Source organism: Dermacentor albipictus, chromosome 7 (assembly GCF_038994185.2).
Source record: "Dermacentor albipictus isolate Rhodes 1998 colony chromosome 7, USDA_Dalb.pri_finalv2, whole genome shotgun sequence".
NCBI classification, from domain to species: Eukaryota; Metazoa; Arthropoda; class Arachnida; order Ixodida; family Ixodidae; genus Dermacentor; species Dermacentor albipictus.
In genome coordinates, this window is record NC_091827.1 from 100,781,209 (window position 1) to 100,796,157 (window position 14,949).

At 43.3% G+C, this 14,949-nt stretch overlaps 1 protein-coding gene across 3 annotated transcripts; it reads left to right on the plus strand.

The window, feature by feature from the left end:
• The first annotated feature begins 252 nt into the window (after positions 1-252).
• On the plus strand, positions 253-12,714 carry LOC135917215 (uncharacterized). 3 transcript variants are annotated; one of them, XR_011507213.1, is made up of 5 exons: positions 253-356; positions 2,627-2,753; positions 3,720-3,788; positions 4,851-4,931; positions 11,642-12,714. XR_011507213.1 is itself a non-coding variant. In XM_065450738.2 (5 exons), exons 2-5 carry the CDS (start codon positions 2,701-2,703, stop codon positions 12,103-12,105), a joined length of 663 nt encoding a protein of 220 aa, XP_065306810.2. In that variant the 5' UTR covers positions 253-356; positions 2,627-2,700; the 3' UTR covers positions 12,106-12,714. The 3 variants fall into 3 exon arrangements, 1 of the variants encoding a protein (XP_065306810.2); XM_065450738.2 differs by having other exon boundaries at positions 2,627-2,749; XR_010569229.2 differs by lacking the exon at positions 2,627-2,753 and having other exon boundaries at positions 263-356.
• Positions 12,715-14,949: the final 2,235 nt, after the last annotated feature.

A 14,949-nucleotide genomic window follows, 5' to 3' on the forward strand; every position in this document is an offset into this window, starting at 1 on the left:
AACAAAACGTAGCGTAATCTTCTGCTTCAACTGTAGGTGGCTGGCCCCGAACATGGCAATGTATCATTCATGCACGCTCGCTGAGCAAAGAACACATCGTTTTACTTCTAAGAGAACAGGCCGCCGCAGTTCAAAGGAATGCGTAGCGAGCGCTCTACTTTTTCACTCGGAGTTCTCCACCGCGCGCGCGCGCGCTCAAGATCGCGGAACAACACAGCACCGGAGAAAGGTGATCCGTACAGCGCGCACCGACGCAGGCCTGCAGCCAGGGGAGATCGTGTATCAGCGATCTCGCGTTGCCACGAAAACACGACAGTCGTTCGTCATGCCTTGGATATAACAACAAATCCTCCACGGTAAGTGAATTCTAACTTAGGTGCACATTCTCCGTATATGTCATGCTATCGCCAGGAAGTCGTCGCTGCGCTTAGCCGACGCGATTGACAAAGGACTAGGCATACGCGCTGTGTCTCTCGATGTCAATAGAAAAAGCCAGTCGTGGCGATAACTGCATGTGATTTTATCACTTTGCCGTTGTCCGTAAGAGCTTTAAAGATCGCAAACGCTGCCAGAACTATGGTATGTTCAATAAGACGCCAGGCGAGAGGACGCTTAAAATGGTTCGTTCACCAGCCCGTGATTCCGAGCCTATGCGGAGCTTGATTAGCGTGCATTTTGTGTGTTTGAATTTATTCAGTTTGGCAGTCTACTGTGTACGGAACGCTGTTGAACTAAGGAATCACATAACAGAAGGCGTCGTTTTGCTGGCAGCGTGCTTTTTTTATAAATAAACCGCGCGCTTGACGGTGTTTCGCGCAGGGGGAATCTGCGACCACTGAAGTTACGTGCAGCACCAGTGCTAGTTAGAAAAACTTTGCCGCAGGCATTCAGCTGCATGCTGCAAGAGGTCAGTTAGGCGCGTTATCTTGAACTTTCTGAAAACGCATGAGGAATCCATGTTTTATGCTGAAAAAAGTATAAACCCCATATATAAGCGATCTTGCGCGCGGCAGCTACAAGCGACGCGATGGAGATGGCTGTCGCGTTCGCTCGTCGCCTACAAGTCGTACTCCGTGCGAGCGACGATATTGAGCGACGCCTCCCCGGTGTTGCCGGCATGAGGGCTGCAATCACGCGTGACGCATGCTTTAGTAATTTACGTTGATGTATTTTACTATAAAAAGTAGCATAAAATATTTGCGGAGGTCTTGCCGTAGGTTCTTATCCTTGCACGTATAAAAATTGAATTATTCGCTCGTTCCGCGCGACAATCGGTAGTATTTGAGCGATGTACATACATCCAGTTCCGGCTTCGCGCTATTGGCTAGTCGCTCATAGCACTTTCGGGCGACGAGCGACGATTTCTAGATTTCCAGAACCGAGCCATCTGTTCAAGCGACGGCCCGTTTTGTCGCTCGAAGCCGTCGCTCGTCGCCGTCGCGCACTAAATCGCTCTCACAGTGTTTATCCCTAAGACTGAACTGTTTTTGCTCATGTATTGAAATGGTGTGATTATAGGTAGGTCTGGTTTTGTCTCCTGTTGCGGTTTTCGTGCACGGTGCGAAACTGAAAGGATGCTTATGTCTACGAACTCGGTGAATTGTCGAGCAGCTAGTTATGCATCAGCATTGAATATAACGACTGCTGTGTGGAATTACAATTGCAAGGGCGCTTTGCATACGCTTGTTTTGAACATGCCTGTGCATTTGCTAATATTAGTTGGCGTGTCAGTTGTTATGTCATATGAATAGCTCAATCAGCCTTCCTCTGGGGGTTACAAGTGTAATGTGTGTATTTTGCTATTGCATGGCAGATCAAAATGTGTTTATCGCTTGAATATTTTTAGTAGAGAAATAATATCAAAATAAAATGTTGCTTTGATTCCGTGTTACCAGTCTGTCGTACACAGAACAACAGGTTGGTGTAATAAACTAATAACTGCGGTTTAACTGCAACTTTTACATGCCTTCAAGAATCTAAAATGCTAAATTTCAAACTGCAGCAGTAGTCGGGTCTGTCAAAAATTAACTCCGTTGCGCACCTCATACATGAAATAAGTTCATGCCTTTTAGTAAGCTTAGATGCAGGCTGCAGTGAGCTTTTTTGTTAGTATTGAAATGTGGGTAAGCTTGCCATAATAAGCCTTGTTGCCCTTTTTTATAGGCACATCCATATATCCATTGAACTGAAGGACAATATTTTCATCCCTACTCAGCATCATGTTTGCAGCTATAATCCTCAAATTATGGCTTCAGCAGTGGCACAACCAGGGATGGTGTTGGGGGCACACTGGGCACGTGCTTAAGATGTGTCACAAGTGGTGTTTGCGATACACCAGACTCATGACAGACCTATGATGTCTGAGAATGACCAATATTCTATTCATTAGCAGGAGTATTCTAGCATTCGTGCCAAACGAGGATGAACTGTCCGTTATTTCTTGTTTGTTTAAATCTAAAATTGAAGTTAATTTAGCAGTTGACTGTTGCAGTCATTTGGATGTTTTACATGCATTTCACTAAGAAGACTAAGAGCTAAGACTTTCTTTTATTGCCATGGCCTTGACTGTCTTGATGTTGTTTTGCACCATGCCCTTGTGTTGACTTTTGCATACAATATTTTTCAGGCACCCGCTTTATATAACGCAAGAAAGCAGCTGCAAGGACACGAGGATGTGAAAGAGCCAGTGCAGAGGAGCCAATGCCAAAAAATCGAAACACATTGGCATACAATTTGGACAAGAAAACTAGTATGTGGGTATATTGGGTGTACCATTTGACCAAATGTAAACAAAATCAAGATACAGTATGTTACCCCAAGATGAAAATTCTTACGTGCTCCAGGCAGTCATCTTAACATGGTATATTTATGTAATGTCTCCGATTGGAAAGTCAAATCAAGTATGCTCTCTGGAGACAAACACATAGCAGCAAGTGTCATTGAAAGGTTAGAAATGTGTTTTAAAAAAAGCTGATTAGTTCTGAGAAGTGACTGCTTTTTGTCTTGCCTCTCAACAGATACATCCATATGATAAAAAAATAGTGGTACAATGAAATTGCATATTTGCTGAGTGACATGATACATACTCGCAATGAGCACGGTGCCTGTGTTTACTATAAAAAACAGCCCATGCTTGGTTAGGTTAGGCCCACTACAACATGCAGGCATGGGTGATTGGCACTTTTTTTTTATTTCTGTGTCGTGAGGTTTATTTACGTGCGTATAGGTGCAATGGCACGCAGTATGGCTAGTACAAAAAAAAGGGGGGGGGGGCTCAGATATATGTAGCTCACTGTACACGACACAGGGCAAAGGAAATCCGTGTTCAGCAACTATGTTAAATGCCATGTACGTAAATTTTACAACGCTACTCATTCGAAGCGCGCACAGGTGCATATTGAAGAAAAGTTTTCCAGGGTACATAATTTAGTGCGTCATTTACACTAATTTTGCTCTAACCACAAGACATAATGATTTGAATATACTGCACGGAAAAACCTAGAGCGAATGAAATTGTGTGTCAGCTTCGTGTGTATACATAAAGTCATTCCTATGCATTAGGTTTTTCGCGTAATGCATTACCTGTTGACAGCCTATCTTATCATGTGTACTCTGTTTACATTACAGTTGTTTATTAGTTTACTCATTTGTTTTGCAACTTATGAAATGCCGGTGTATATATATTTTCAACATTTGACATAACCCTGTATGTTTTGTAGGGACAACCCAGGACGTGCATTTCTCAGCACCCAGTCAACTGCCAGAAGTGACTCGAACACAGGCCACCAGTAAGTGGACATCAGTTGCAATTTCACATTATGAAGTTGGCTACTGCCTTGTACTGAGGCTTTTTTTTTAATGAGATGGTGGTGTCGTTCTAATGTACATTTTGACCACAAAGGTGCGATCATGTCTCACAGAGGCATATATGGTTGCTATTCTCTGCGAGGGACGTGTTCTCGTGTTCGTGAAGCATTTGTGTTTGGCAGTATTGTCGCCCAATGAGTCAGATATAAACACTGTAACTTGCCACTGCCGGCAAGTAGTTGCGAGAAACACAATATATTATGACGCTGTAAAGTTATTTTATTAATTCGAAGGAAAATTTTGCAGCGGGAAAAAAGGTTGCTATTCCAGGTAAACATGTCTTTTTCTCACAAGGTATCTAACCAAACTGTGGATGCGCGAAATTCGTGACTTATGAATAGATTTTAATTCATCCTTTAGTAATGCTTCTAAAAGAGACTAGAAATAGCATGTGACTACCTCTCCAATCAGCAGATCATACACTTACAGTCATAAGTGGTAGTTCCATGCAGTCTCGCACTCTATATAACCTTTCCTTTTAGCACCATTGGAACTGGCGGCTGCGTTTTCAGAAGGAGGAGTGCACTTGGCACTGTATATGTATGTGTGAAGTCGCTTTTCTTTGCATGTGTAGGCTCACTGATACAAACAGTGCAAAAATCAGTTGTACCATGAGGCTGACGACGCCTTCTGCTGCTAGAAATGCGGCACTTCATATTTGATAGTACTGCATGACATTTAAATCAAAGCTAGCACATAAAATGATCAAAAAAACTAACCGCCGTTATAGCTATTTTCCTCAAAGAAAGCTTGTCCTTTACAGGCTGTGTTAATCTGAGCTCTCCACCGATGTTTCAGTAGTGAATCCCTTAGTGAGTGAGAGATTGGGAGCAATTAATTGTGTTAGTCTTTAAATGGTGTCCTAATTATATGTATTTGTTCCAACAAGGTTGTCTAGATTACTTTATTGTGTAGTGTAAAGCTTATGAAACCATAAGCAACTAGTGAGTTACTAACATGCATATGCATTTGTCACTATACAGGTGGCACTCGGCTGTACCACTGCAGTGCTGTGGAAATTGCCAGCACCAGCGGCTTTGCAACAGCTGTTTCACAGCATGTCGGTATGTGCTAATTTATAGGTATGTTGGGATGGGTTAGTATTATGGACTACTGCTACTCTGTATTGTGACAGATCCATATGATAAGTGATGTAATGGGCACAGTGAAAACCTGTGAATGTTTTACTATGGTAAATAAAAAGGCTCTCCTTTTCGTCACTGGAGCAGGGGAGAAGAGCATGCAGGCACTCCTGAATGTACATATATTTCAAAACATGAGGGAGACATATATATATATATATATATATATATATATATATATATATATATATATATATATATATATATATATATATATATATATATATATATATATATATACACACACATACAATTAAACTAAAGGCAGGGACATTCCATCTTTCATTTTGAATTGACTTGTACAGCGCAAAAATACAACACTGACCACAGAGAAGCCCACATGTTAACAGGTTTGATACACACAATAATTCAACAGATTTGATACTTCAGGTGTGCTATTTTGCGCCAGGGTAAGGGAAAGGGGACAAAACCAGAAAAAAGTGGAGTGGAAAAGAAAGGAATCGTGCCAAAAAGCATGAGAAACATCGTGTAGCCAGGATCGCCAGCAGGACATCTGAAAAGCACTCCGATAAAATTACATACAGGGCAAGCTTACGTATTGTTTGTTTCAATCAACTCAGATCACATGCAGCCATTACTGCAATCAAGTTGTTTCCTTATGTCATGAGGGAATGATGTGGGCCCAAAAAACTGTTTAGAGCTGAAGGATTATGTTCCATGCTAGCCTCATTACCTGCTTTTTATGATATTGTTATCAGCTGCTTATGTTAGGGACAAAAAGTAAGAGTACGAGGTCTTTCCTGATTCGCCATTCCACACAACATGTCTTTGTGACTATATGTACATGCAGATGGTCCATAGATGAAAAATATTCAGTACAGTAGAATCTCATTACAAGATACGCTTGGTTGTAAGAGACATATGAAAATGGTTTGGTTGGTTTTTCGATGTTTGCCACGTTAACAACACTGTACACAGGAGACACCTTTGTTACTAACGACTTTTTAAGTATTCACTACTTCGAAGGGACACAACCCAGACACATTCACTTCATGCACCTTGTGTGCTCTGAAGGGCGTAAAGATCACGCAATCCTCACACAAGTCAATTGCGCATGTCTCTTTAGCATGGACTAGGAAAGGAAGGCAACGAGGACAGTGCAGGGCAGAAAGTGTCGACAGTTGAAGCTGACGAGCGTCTAAGAGCACCTCAAAGGCACTGCGAGCAACAAGGCTTGCAAAGTGAAGTGTTTAACTTCCAGAAGTTAGGAAGGAAGCTAACACAATCTACAGTCACTAAAAAGCTGTGAATGTCTTCTTTAAAGGTCCCCTAAGCCACCGAGGTTGAAATTTATTTGCGGTGTTGCAGTTGTACATGTTGAAGCGGTCTGCGCTGGACGCATGAAAGAAGACGAAGGAAGGTGCTAGGGGAGAAGTGAGAAGGAAGAAGTTGGAATAAAATGGCGGACGACACCCGTCTCACTTAGATGATGTCATTTCTGTTGCCGTTCTAGTTAGGAACGCTACATTTTGGCGCAGCCGACAGTTTTCGAAGACCAGCGATGCGGGTGACGTTTTTCGTCGACCAGGCGTCATCAAAGTCTGTTGTGTTCACCCGATACCAAGTGCACGGTGAGCCAGCGACGGACCTTCCTCTTGAAGTTAGTTCTACCGCGCTGATCAACGTGGTACTGCAACAAGCTGCAATCAGCCGCCAAGCCCTCGTGCAAACAGGATCGGTGACAGTGAATCTACAACTGCAGACACTGAGCGAACTCGTTCTGGAACCCATACGACGTGGCACCCTCAAAGAGGAAATGCCTGCCGGGAAGGTGAGCCTAGACTTGAGTGTTATGGAACTGCAAAGGAACATTATACAACAGATCGAAATAATGAGAACTTTCGTCCAAGCGCTTAGTCGAGAGCAGTCAGCACGAAGTATTGTTGAACCAGATGTTTTTGAAGGAAAATCGCAAAATGCACACTACTGGCTGTGTTTTTTCGAGTACGCCTGTGACAAGAATCTGTGGCACTCCGACGACACAAAGATTTTGCATATGCGCCGCTATTTGGGCGGTATAGCCAGAAAATGGTATGACGTGCAACTCATGGATTATGGAAAAACATGTTGGGAACTGTGGAAAAGCAACTTTTTAGGGGCTTTCGAAGGCAACGCAGTAGAAAGATGGGATGCGGCACTGCGGTTCAGTTATACAGGTGGCTCTCTGCTTGAGTACTGTCTTGAGAAGCGTCGCCTGTTGTATTCTGCAGAACCGAAGCTGTCGTCTTCTGCTGTTGTAGCTTTGATAACGCAAGGGTTGTGTATCGAGATCCGTTGTCATGTCCAGCTCAAAGGTCCAAGAACGTTTGATGACCTTCTGAACTTTCTACAGACCTCAGTGCCAAGAATTACATCGAGAAGACAGCAAGATGGTAGAACAGAGCAACTTGATGCCAATCTAGAGTCGTTGCCGTCAACTGAATGTGAACACAGCTTCATAAACAAATCTCTGGGAAGCGTAAATCATGACTGTGAGGATGGTGAAGAACCAATTACCGCAGTTCACGGCAACCTACTTCCACATAATCTGTCTACCGTGCATCACAAGCCCCAGAAAAAGAGCTTCAGTGAGACAGTATATTTGGTGTCGTCAAGCTTATTGTACGCCCCCATTAAGGTAGATGGCATTGAAGTGAAGGCTCTCGTTGACAGTGGAGCTTCGGTATCTATTATCAACAAGACTCGAGTGGATGCCAGTCGTCTGCACGCTGGTAGAACATTGCGTGTCCAAGCCTACGATGGGTCAGTGACAATGCATAGCGAATGGGTAACCCTGGCTATTGAATTTCAAGGAAATGCTATTACCAGTGACGTATTGGCCATTCCCAATGTCACCTACGATTTTCTTTTGTCCCGTCCAGACATGAAAAAACTTAAGATGAACCTCTATTGGGATGACAAGGTAATGGCCGAAGACACGATAAGAACAGAAGACCCTGGTGAAGAACCTAGTGTATCAAGGCTAATTTTTCACCACGAAGACATCAAGACTAAGTACCCAGAGCTTATATGCATAGGAAGCTACCCTCCAGCAATGAAATCCCATGTCGTTCCTTTCGAGCTCGCAGATAAAACAGTGGTTCGTAGAACCCCCTATAATATGTCCAGAGATAAAAAGGTGTGGCTGAAAAAGGAGTTGCAAGAAATGTTAGACGCAGGTATCATCCGGCCTTCTGTATCCCCATTTGCTTCTCCTATCGCTATTGCACCTAAAGAAGACGGGACATTCCGCCTCTGCACAGACTACCGGGCTCTCAATCGTCAAACTGAATTGATACCTTATCCAATGCCGAGAATCGACGACATCATTGACGAAACCGGTGGTTGCCATTGGTTTTCACGAATAGATCCCTGCAAGGGCTTTTGGCAGATTCCACTAAGTGAAGAAACGAAGAAGTACACCGCGTTCATAACCCCATTTGACTTGTTTGAGTACAACCGCCTACCATTTGGTTGGAAAAACTCCCCTGCGTGGTTTCAGAAGATTATGACGGACATTCTGAAACCTTACCTGGGCACATTTTGCAATGTGTACATCGACGACATCATCATCTACTCAAAGACAAAGGACGAACACCGTAGTCATCTTTCAAAAGTTCTTCATGCCCTCAGTCTTGCCCAACTCAAAGTCAACTTCAAGAAAAGTGCGTTCTTTCAAGATACCGTAGTATTTCTTGGCAGGGTGTTTGATGGACAGACTAAAAGCACCAAGCAAGAATCGGTAGAGAGAATCTCCAAGCTGGTAAAGCCTTATGATGTGCACTCCCTGCGCGTTTTTCTTGGCCTTGCAGGACACTTCCGGGCGTTTATCAAAGACTACGCACTGAGAACAAGGTGCCTCACACGTTTAACTCAGAAAGACGTGCCTTTTCATTGGGACGAGAAGTGCGAAGCTGTCTATCGTGAGCTTGTAAAACTAATATCGTCGGACCCCATCTTGCGAATACCGGATTTTTCCTTGCCTTTCGTGCTGAACACGGACGCATCACATTATGCTACCGGTGCAGTTCTATACCAGAAGCCATCCAAACAAGCTGATCAAACCAAACACTACGTCGTGGGGTACTACAGCTATACCCTGAAACCCGCCGAAATCAATTACTGTACCACAGAAAAGGAAGCTCTGGCCGTCTTAAAAACTGTGCAGTACTTTCGTACTTACCTGGAAGGTGCCAAATTCATACTTTTCACGGACCATCAAGCATTGACTCAACTTCTGAGCATGGCCCAGCCAAGAGGCCGCATTGCTAGATGGGTGAACTATCTGCAACAATTTGATTTCGTAATTTCGCACCGTCCTGGCCCACTCCTCACTGACGCTGACGCACTATCAAGATTACTTGTACAGGAATCAAGCAATAATTCAGATACAATCAATCATATTAAGCTATGGGAAGGTACAGAAGAGCTCCAGTTTATCAATGGAAAGTATCACGTACCACCAACTATGATTCCAAGGATTCTTCATCTATACCACGACACCCCTGAATCGGGTGGACATGATGGCTTCTGGCGCACTTATAAGAAATTGCTCATGAGATTCACATGGCCGGGCATGAAAAACGACATCAGCCATTACATCCGCACATGCCACCTCTGCCAGGTGAACAAAGTTAAATTCAAGCAATCGACAGACGTTATGACAAACCCTGAATATTCAAGCATCCCGTTCGAAGTAATTCATTTGGACTTCGCGGAGCTCAAAAAGAAGGGGGAAGGAGTCAAGCGAACGCAAGCTTTCTTGCTCTCCATAGATGAGTGCACACGGACGATTGCGGCTAAAGCTGGCAAAGAAGACGCAAACAGCGTAATAGACCTCCTCAAAGCTGAGTGTTTTAAACACACAAAGACGCTCGTCTGCGACAACGGGCCGGCTTTTCGGAGTGCCAAATTATCAAAGTGGGCCCAGGAGCACGGCATCATGATAAAGTATTCTTCTCCATACCACCCGGCAGCAAACGGCCTAGCGGAACGTGCCATACGAGACATCAAACAGTATCTGAAGATGTATCCAGACTTTGCTGGTGGCTGGAAGTGCTGTCTCGAGGCCGCTGTGAAGCATCACAACAGATCATACACCACGAGTTTAGGCTGCAGCCCTCATTTTGTAACTTCAGGTACAGCGCCCATACTTCCTGCAGATCGTGAGCTAGGTCTCCTAGAGAACCTCGAACTTGCGGAAGTAAGGAAAACTGTCAAAGAACAGGAGATCTACAAGCGCCGCATGAAGCGAAACTTTGATAAAAGGCACAGTAGCGAGATACCGGACATACAGCCTGGAGACTATGTCCTTGTAAGGAAAGGAGCTGTGCCCTCAAATTCAAAATATTACGGACCATTTCAAGTTATTAAGACTGCATGCCAGCATGGAATATTGAAGAATGTCTGGTACACCGGAGCCTCGGGCCAAACGGAGTGCGCCGCTATTGGAAACGTATTCAAGTATTACCCCAGGAGGTGTAATTAAAAGAAATCAGGAAGAGTGAAGCGGTCTGCGCTGGACGCATGAAAGAAGACGAAGGAAGGTGCTAGGGGAGAAGTGAGAAGGAAGAAGTTGGAATAAAATGGCGGACGACACCCGTCTCACTTAGATGATGTCATTTCTGTTGCCGTTCTAGTTAGGAACGCTACACATGTTAAGGCAACGAACACGTAGCCATGAGAGTTTTTCGAAACGGTGCAGTAGTAGTGGAGCTACGTGTTTTATTATCAAAAAGTAGTCCCCGCTCATTTTACTCTTTCATCTGGTACACGCCATCTGGATAGTATCGTCTTTTCCTCGCCTAGTACACCTCCAAATGTTACGGGACAGGCCATCACCAACGAGCTCTGTTGCTGCTGCGCAGGCCCGTCGTCCTGCGAGGGGTGGCGCTAATGACCTCGCCAATACAATGGAACTGTATGGTGACTCTAGTTGAAGAGCCTCATAGGGAGACCCTTCTGTTGGCGTTTCTGTTCTTTGCCCCCATTGGCTGCCCACAATGGCATCGCGAGCAACGCGACGAGGAAGGAGTGTGTATTTGCTTGCAGGCCTTGCCGGCAGTCGTACACTTTCGTTCGACCAATCGACAGCACCGGAAACTGGTGAATCATCAGAGACAGCCTGGTGCTGTCAGGACAAACTGGGGGGTGCAGGATAGGTCCAGAGAGGCGCACGGAGTCGTTTTCTTCATATTGTGGTGCTCCCACAGTGCTACGCACTGTGGCGTTTGGCATCGTCAGTTGTGACGGCATTCTGATTTTGATGCGCGTGTTTACTTGAAATGTTCAAAAAATGTCGAGAAGTGGTTTAGGGGCCCTTTAAGCCACCCTGAGCAATTATTCCTTCAGATATATCTAAACATACTTTAGTGATGATGCATAATAAAGTGATCTAGTCTGGCTCGTCAGTGTTTTAAAATTTTTGGTATTGAGAGACATGTTTCCCGTGCCTCTTGAGTATCTCTTCTGAGGCTTAACTGTAATGTACACACACAATTGTGTAACTCCTCCTGCAAGTATTATTCATTAAGCCTGGTCACTGATGTGCAAAGCTTGTGGTTAAGTTTTGATGTCCGTACTTTTTAGAGCTATGTTTATTAATTCACGCTGTTATTGGTTCTTCGATGCAGGAGACAATGCCTACGAAATTATTGGCCCTGATGACGAGAGCCCTCAAGGGGCAAACGACATCTCTGTTGCAGAAGTGAGCCCGATACCACCTGAAGTTACCATGACAGGTGGCACGGCAGCAATAGATACAGAGACGGCCATGTCTACTGCAGCTGCAACAGTGTACGAGGCAAGCAGCAGTGTGTCAGCATCAGCAGCAGTGTCAGAAGGAACTGCACCAAGCCTGGTAGAGCAACATGTGTGCTATCACTGTGACTTTTTTGTAGTGCATACAACTCATTTGCTCAACATACGAAAGCTTTTCACCACGACTGTGAGCCATTGTTCTTGTGCAGCAAGTGCAAAGTGTGCAACAAGCATCACTTTAAGATATGAAAACATATTACAGTTGCTGCCTCCCCAGCCAGCCCACATAGCGACAACAATGTGGAACACATGGTGGGACACACCTCTTCCCCATTAGAAGATAGTAGAGACTGTCAGTGTTGTTGTTAGATTAACTGGTCTTTGTAGGCAACTAGAAGGACAACACAGGTGTCATAAGATTGTTGTTTATGTTGTTGTTGAAGAGGTAAAAAAGAAGTTTGATGCAGCTGAAGTGCCAACTGATATTGAGCAAATCGAGAACAAGCACCTGAAAAAGCAACACTATCGAAATTTGGGTATCTGTGTGCCGCCAACTCTGGTAAGGATGGCATAGGACAGAAGTGTGATGAAAATCACATAGACACTGCTGTTCCATCACTGGTCACAGTGAGCAGTGACTTGTAGGGCAAGAGAGTCAACTGAAATGAACATTATGGCATAGTGTCATGCTCCCATGTGACCACTTTCCATGGTATTTTGCATGATACAGCTCAACCTCCAGAAGCGAGACTGCAACTTGTCTGTAAAAAGCTTTCACAAAAAATTATAACACTATTAACACAGCAGTATCTTCTTTTTTTGTGGGTTCGAGGTTCCCGGGTGTCCATTAATGCAAAAATTGTGGAAAAAAAGAACATGTGTCGTACTTGCACCTTTTTAACACGTACGAGGGGGACAGAACTTTTCTAGTCATGCATCTTCATCATACTATCAAGTTTTTAAATGCCTTTTATAATTATTATTACCAGTTATATCTGAGTGCATTGTATGCATTTAGCAGGTGTAAAATCAGGTCAGTTGGATCAGATGCCTTATCTGCAAGGGAGCCCTATATTCAAGAAATTTGAATTAATATAGGTATGTTAGAGACGCAGTCTATCAGCACTTTATTGCGTGTGGTTTAAGCATTGCTCAATACTTTTGTGGATGGCAGTTTCAACCGGCACAGCACTGCGCTTTGTCACGGTCATGTATCTTCAAAGCAGTGTTTACCATTTGTGTTGATCTGTTTGTGTATTCATAGAGCAAGTTCTTAATTTATTTTTTTCCGCATTCTTGTGCTTGCACTAAGCTTGGATAAGGCAGGTACAAAATGGGCGTCACTATAACGAACTGTTCTGTTGAGCTTACACTTGCAAATAATAGTGTTCAGATGGCCGCACTTCTATGCAGGTGCACCGATAGCTTTGTGTATGTTCTCATGTTTGTATAAAGCTTATATAAGCTAGTTACAAAATGTATGTCACTAAACATTGTGATATTCTTTAAAGAACTGCTTGGTTGGTTTTACACTTGTGAATTAGTATTGAGGCGGTGGTATTTCCATGTAGGCCCACTGCTAGCTTTCTGTGTGCTCACGTGTTCGTATTAAGCTTTTACAAGGGAGTTACAGCATGTACGTCACTAAGCGCTGTGATATTTTTAAAGAACTGCTTTGTTGGTTTTACACCTGTGAGTAATAGTACTCGGGTGGCACTAGTCATGTGTAGGTACACAGGGACCATTTGTATACATTATGCTCATGTAAAGCAGTTACAAAGTGTATGTCACTAATCACTGTGATATTTGTTGAAGAATTGCTGTGATGGTTTTACACTTGTGAATAATAGTGGTCAGGATACAGTACTTGCGATGTATAGTTGAATTTATACAGTTACAAGACATGGGCTGTATACGTACCAAAAGAAATGTATGTCATTATATTGTTGTGATTATTACTTTTTGTTTTTTTTTAAACTCTAATAACATTTTTTCTTGTATCTATTGAGGTATGGCAATTTGTCATGCAACCAAACTGAGGACCTGAACTTGTGCATACAAATAAACAGCTAATTTAAGAGTATACTGCTCATATTCTGCGAAACCAGTTTAACAAATCTTGTACTACAATGCTGAAAAAATGACAGAGCTGACAGGGATGTACAGAAAGAGTTCTGCACTGGCTGAAGGACTGCCCCACACTGGAGTTGGTAATGTTGCGTTTATTGGAGTAGAACAGTAAGTGAGCTTCTGTTAAAAATGTGACAGTCAATGCAGAAACATAAGGCAGACGAGCAGATGTGGCACATTTTTTTCAGGGCCCTCCATGCCTACTACTGCATTTCTAGTCTTCCTGTGCTCTTCGTATAAGCCCCTGTTCAGCCAAGGTTTTTACTCCATGACAGTTGTTCAACTGGGTTCGTAGCAATATTGAAGAAAAAAATGCAATGGTTTTCAAGAACTTTCGAGGCCCCGACACAGTAACTTCAAGGACCTCGTGCGATTTGTTTAGTAGTTTGGACAGGCAATAACTTGTTCAACAACATCGTTAATTTTAATGCAAACAAAAGAATACAAAACAAATCGCAATTCACTGATGTCCAAAATTTGAAAGACTGCTAATTTGCCTTTCACCGCCCATCACTAAATGCACACAAGGAAGCATTTCAAGAAAGCGCTCAGTTTTTCTGCGATAGCACAATTAACTACTTGGACCTGCAACATTTGCAGTTTTTGAATACTGTTTGGTTTGACAGTGTATGGGATGTCATCTGTTGCCTCAGCTTTTCACCACCAAATAAGCAATAGTCATTTGTAATTTCCTTTTATTGTGTCTGTAGCTCTCAATTTACTCATCACGGCTTTTCTTTGAATGCCTCAACTGTTGAGCTTCCTGCTTCTGCTCCTCCAAGTACATTTGTCGCCGGTTCCATGTGCCTAAAACTGGTATCTGCAGCTCCTTTGTAATTTCAACTTTAAGGATGTCGCTTTCCTTCTATATGCGAAGAGTGTCACAGAAGGGAAAAAATAACACTTGGCAATGTCTGCTATGTCTAGCCAAGTGTACAAATTTAAGGACTTTCCAGTACTTCTAAAAATTCCAGGGTTTTCAATGCCTTGAAAATGGCATTTTAGAAATAAAGGGTTTTCAAGGATCGCTACAAACGCTGGTTTCTAGCAC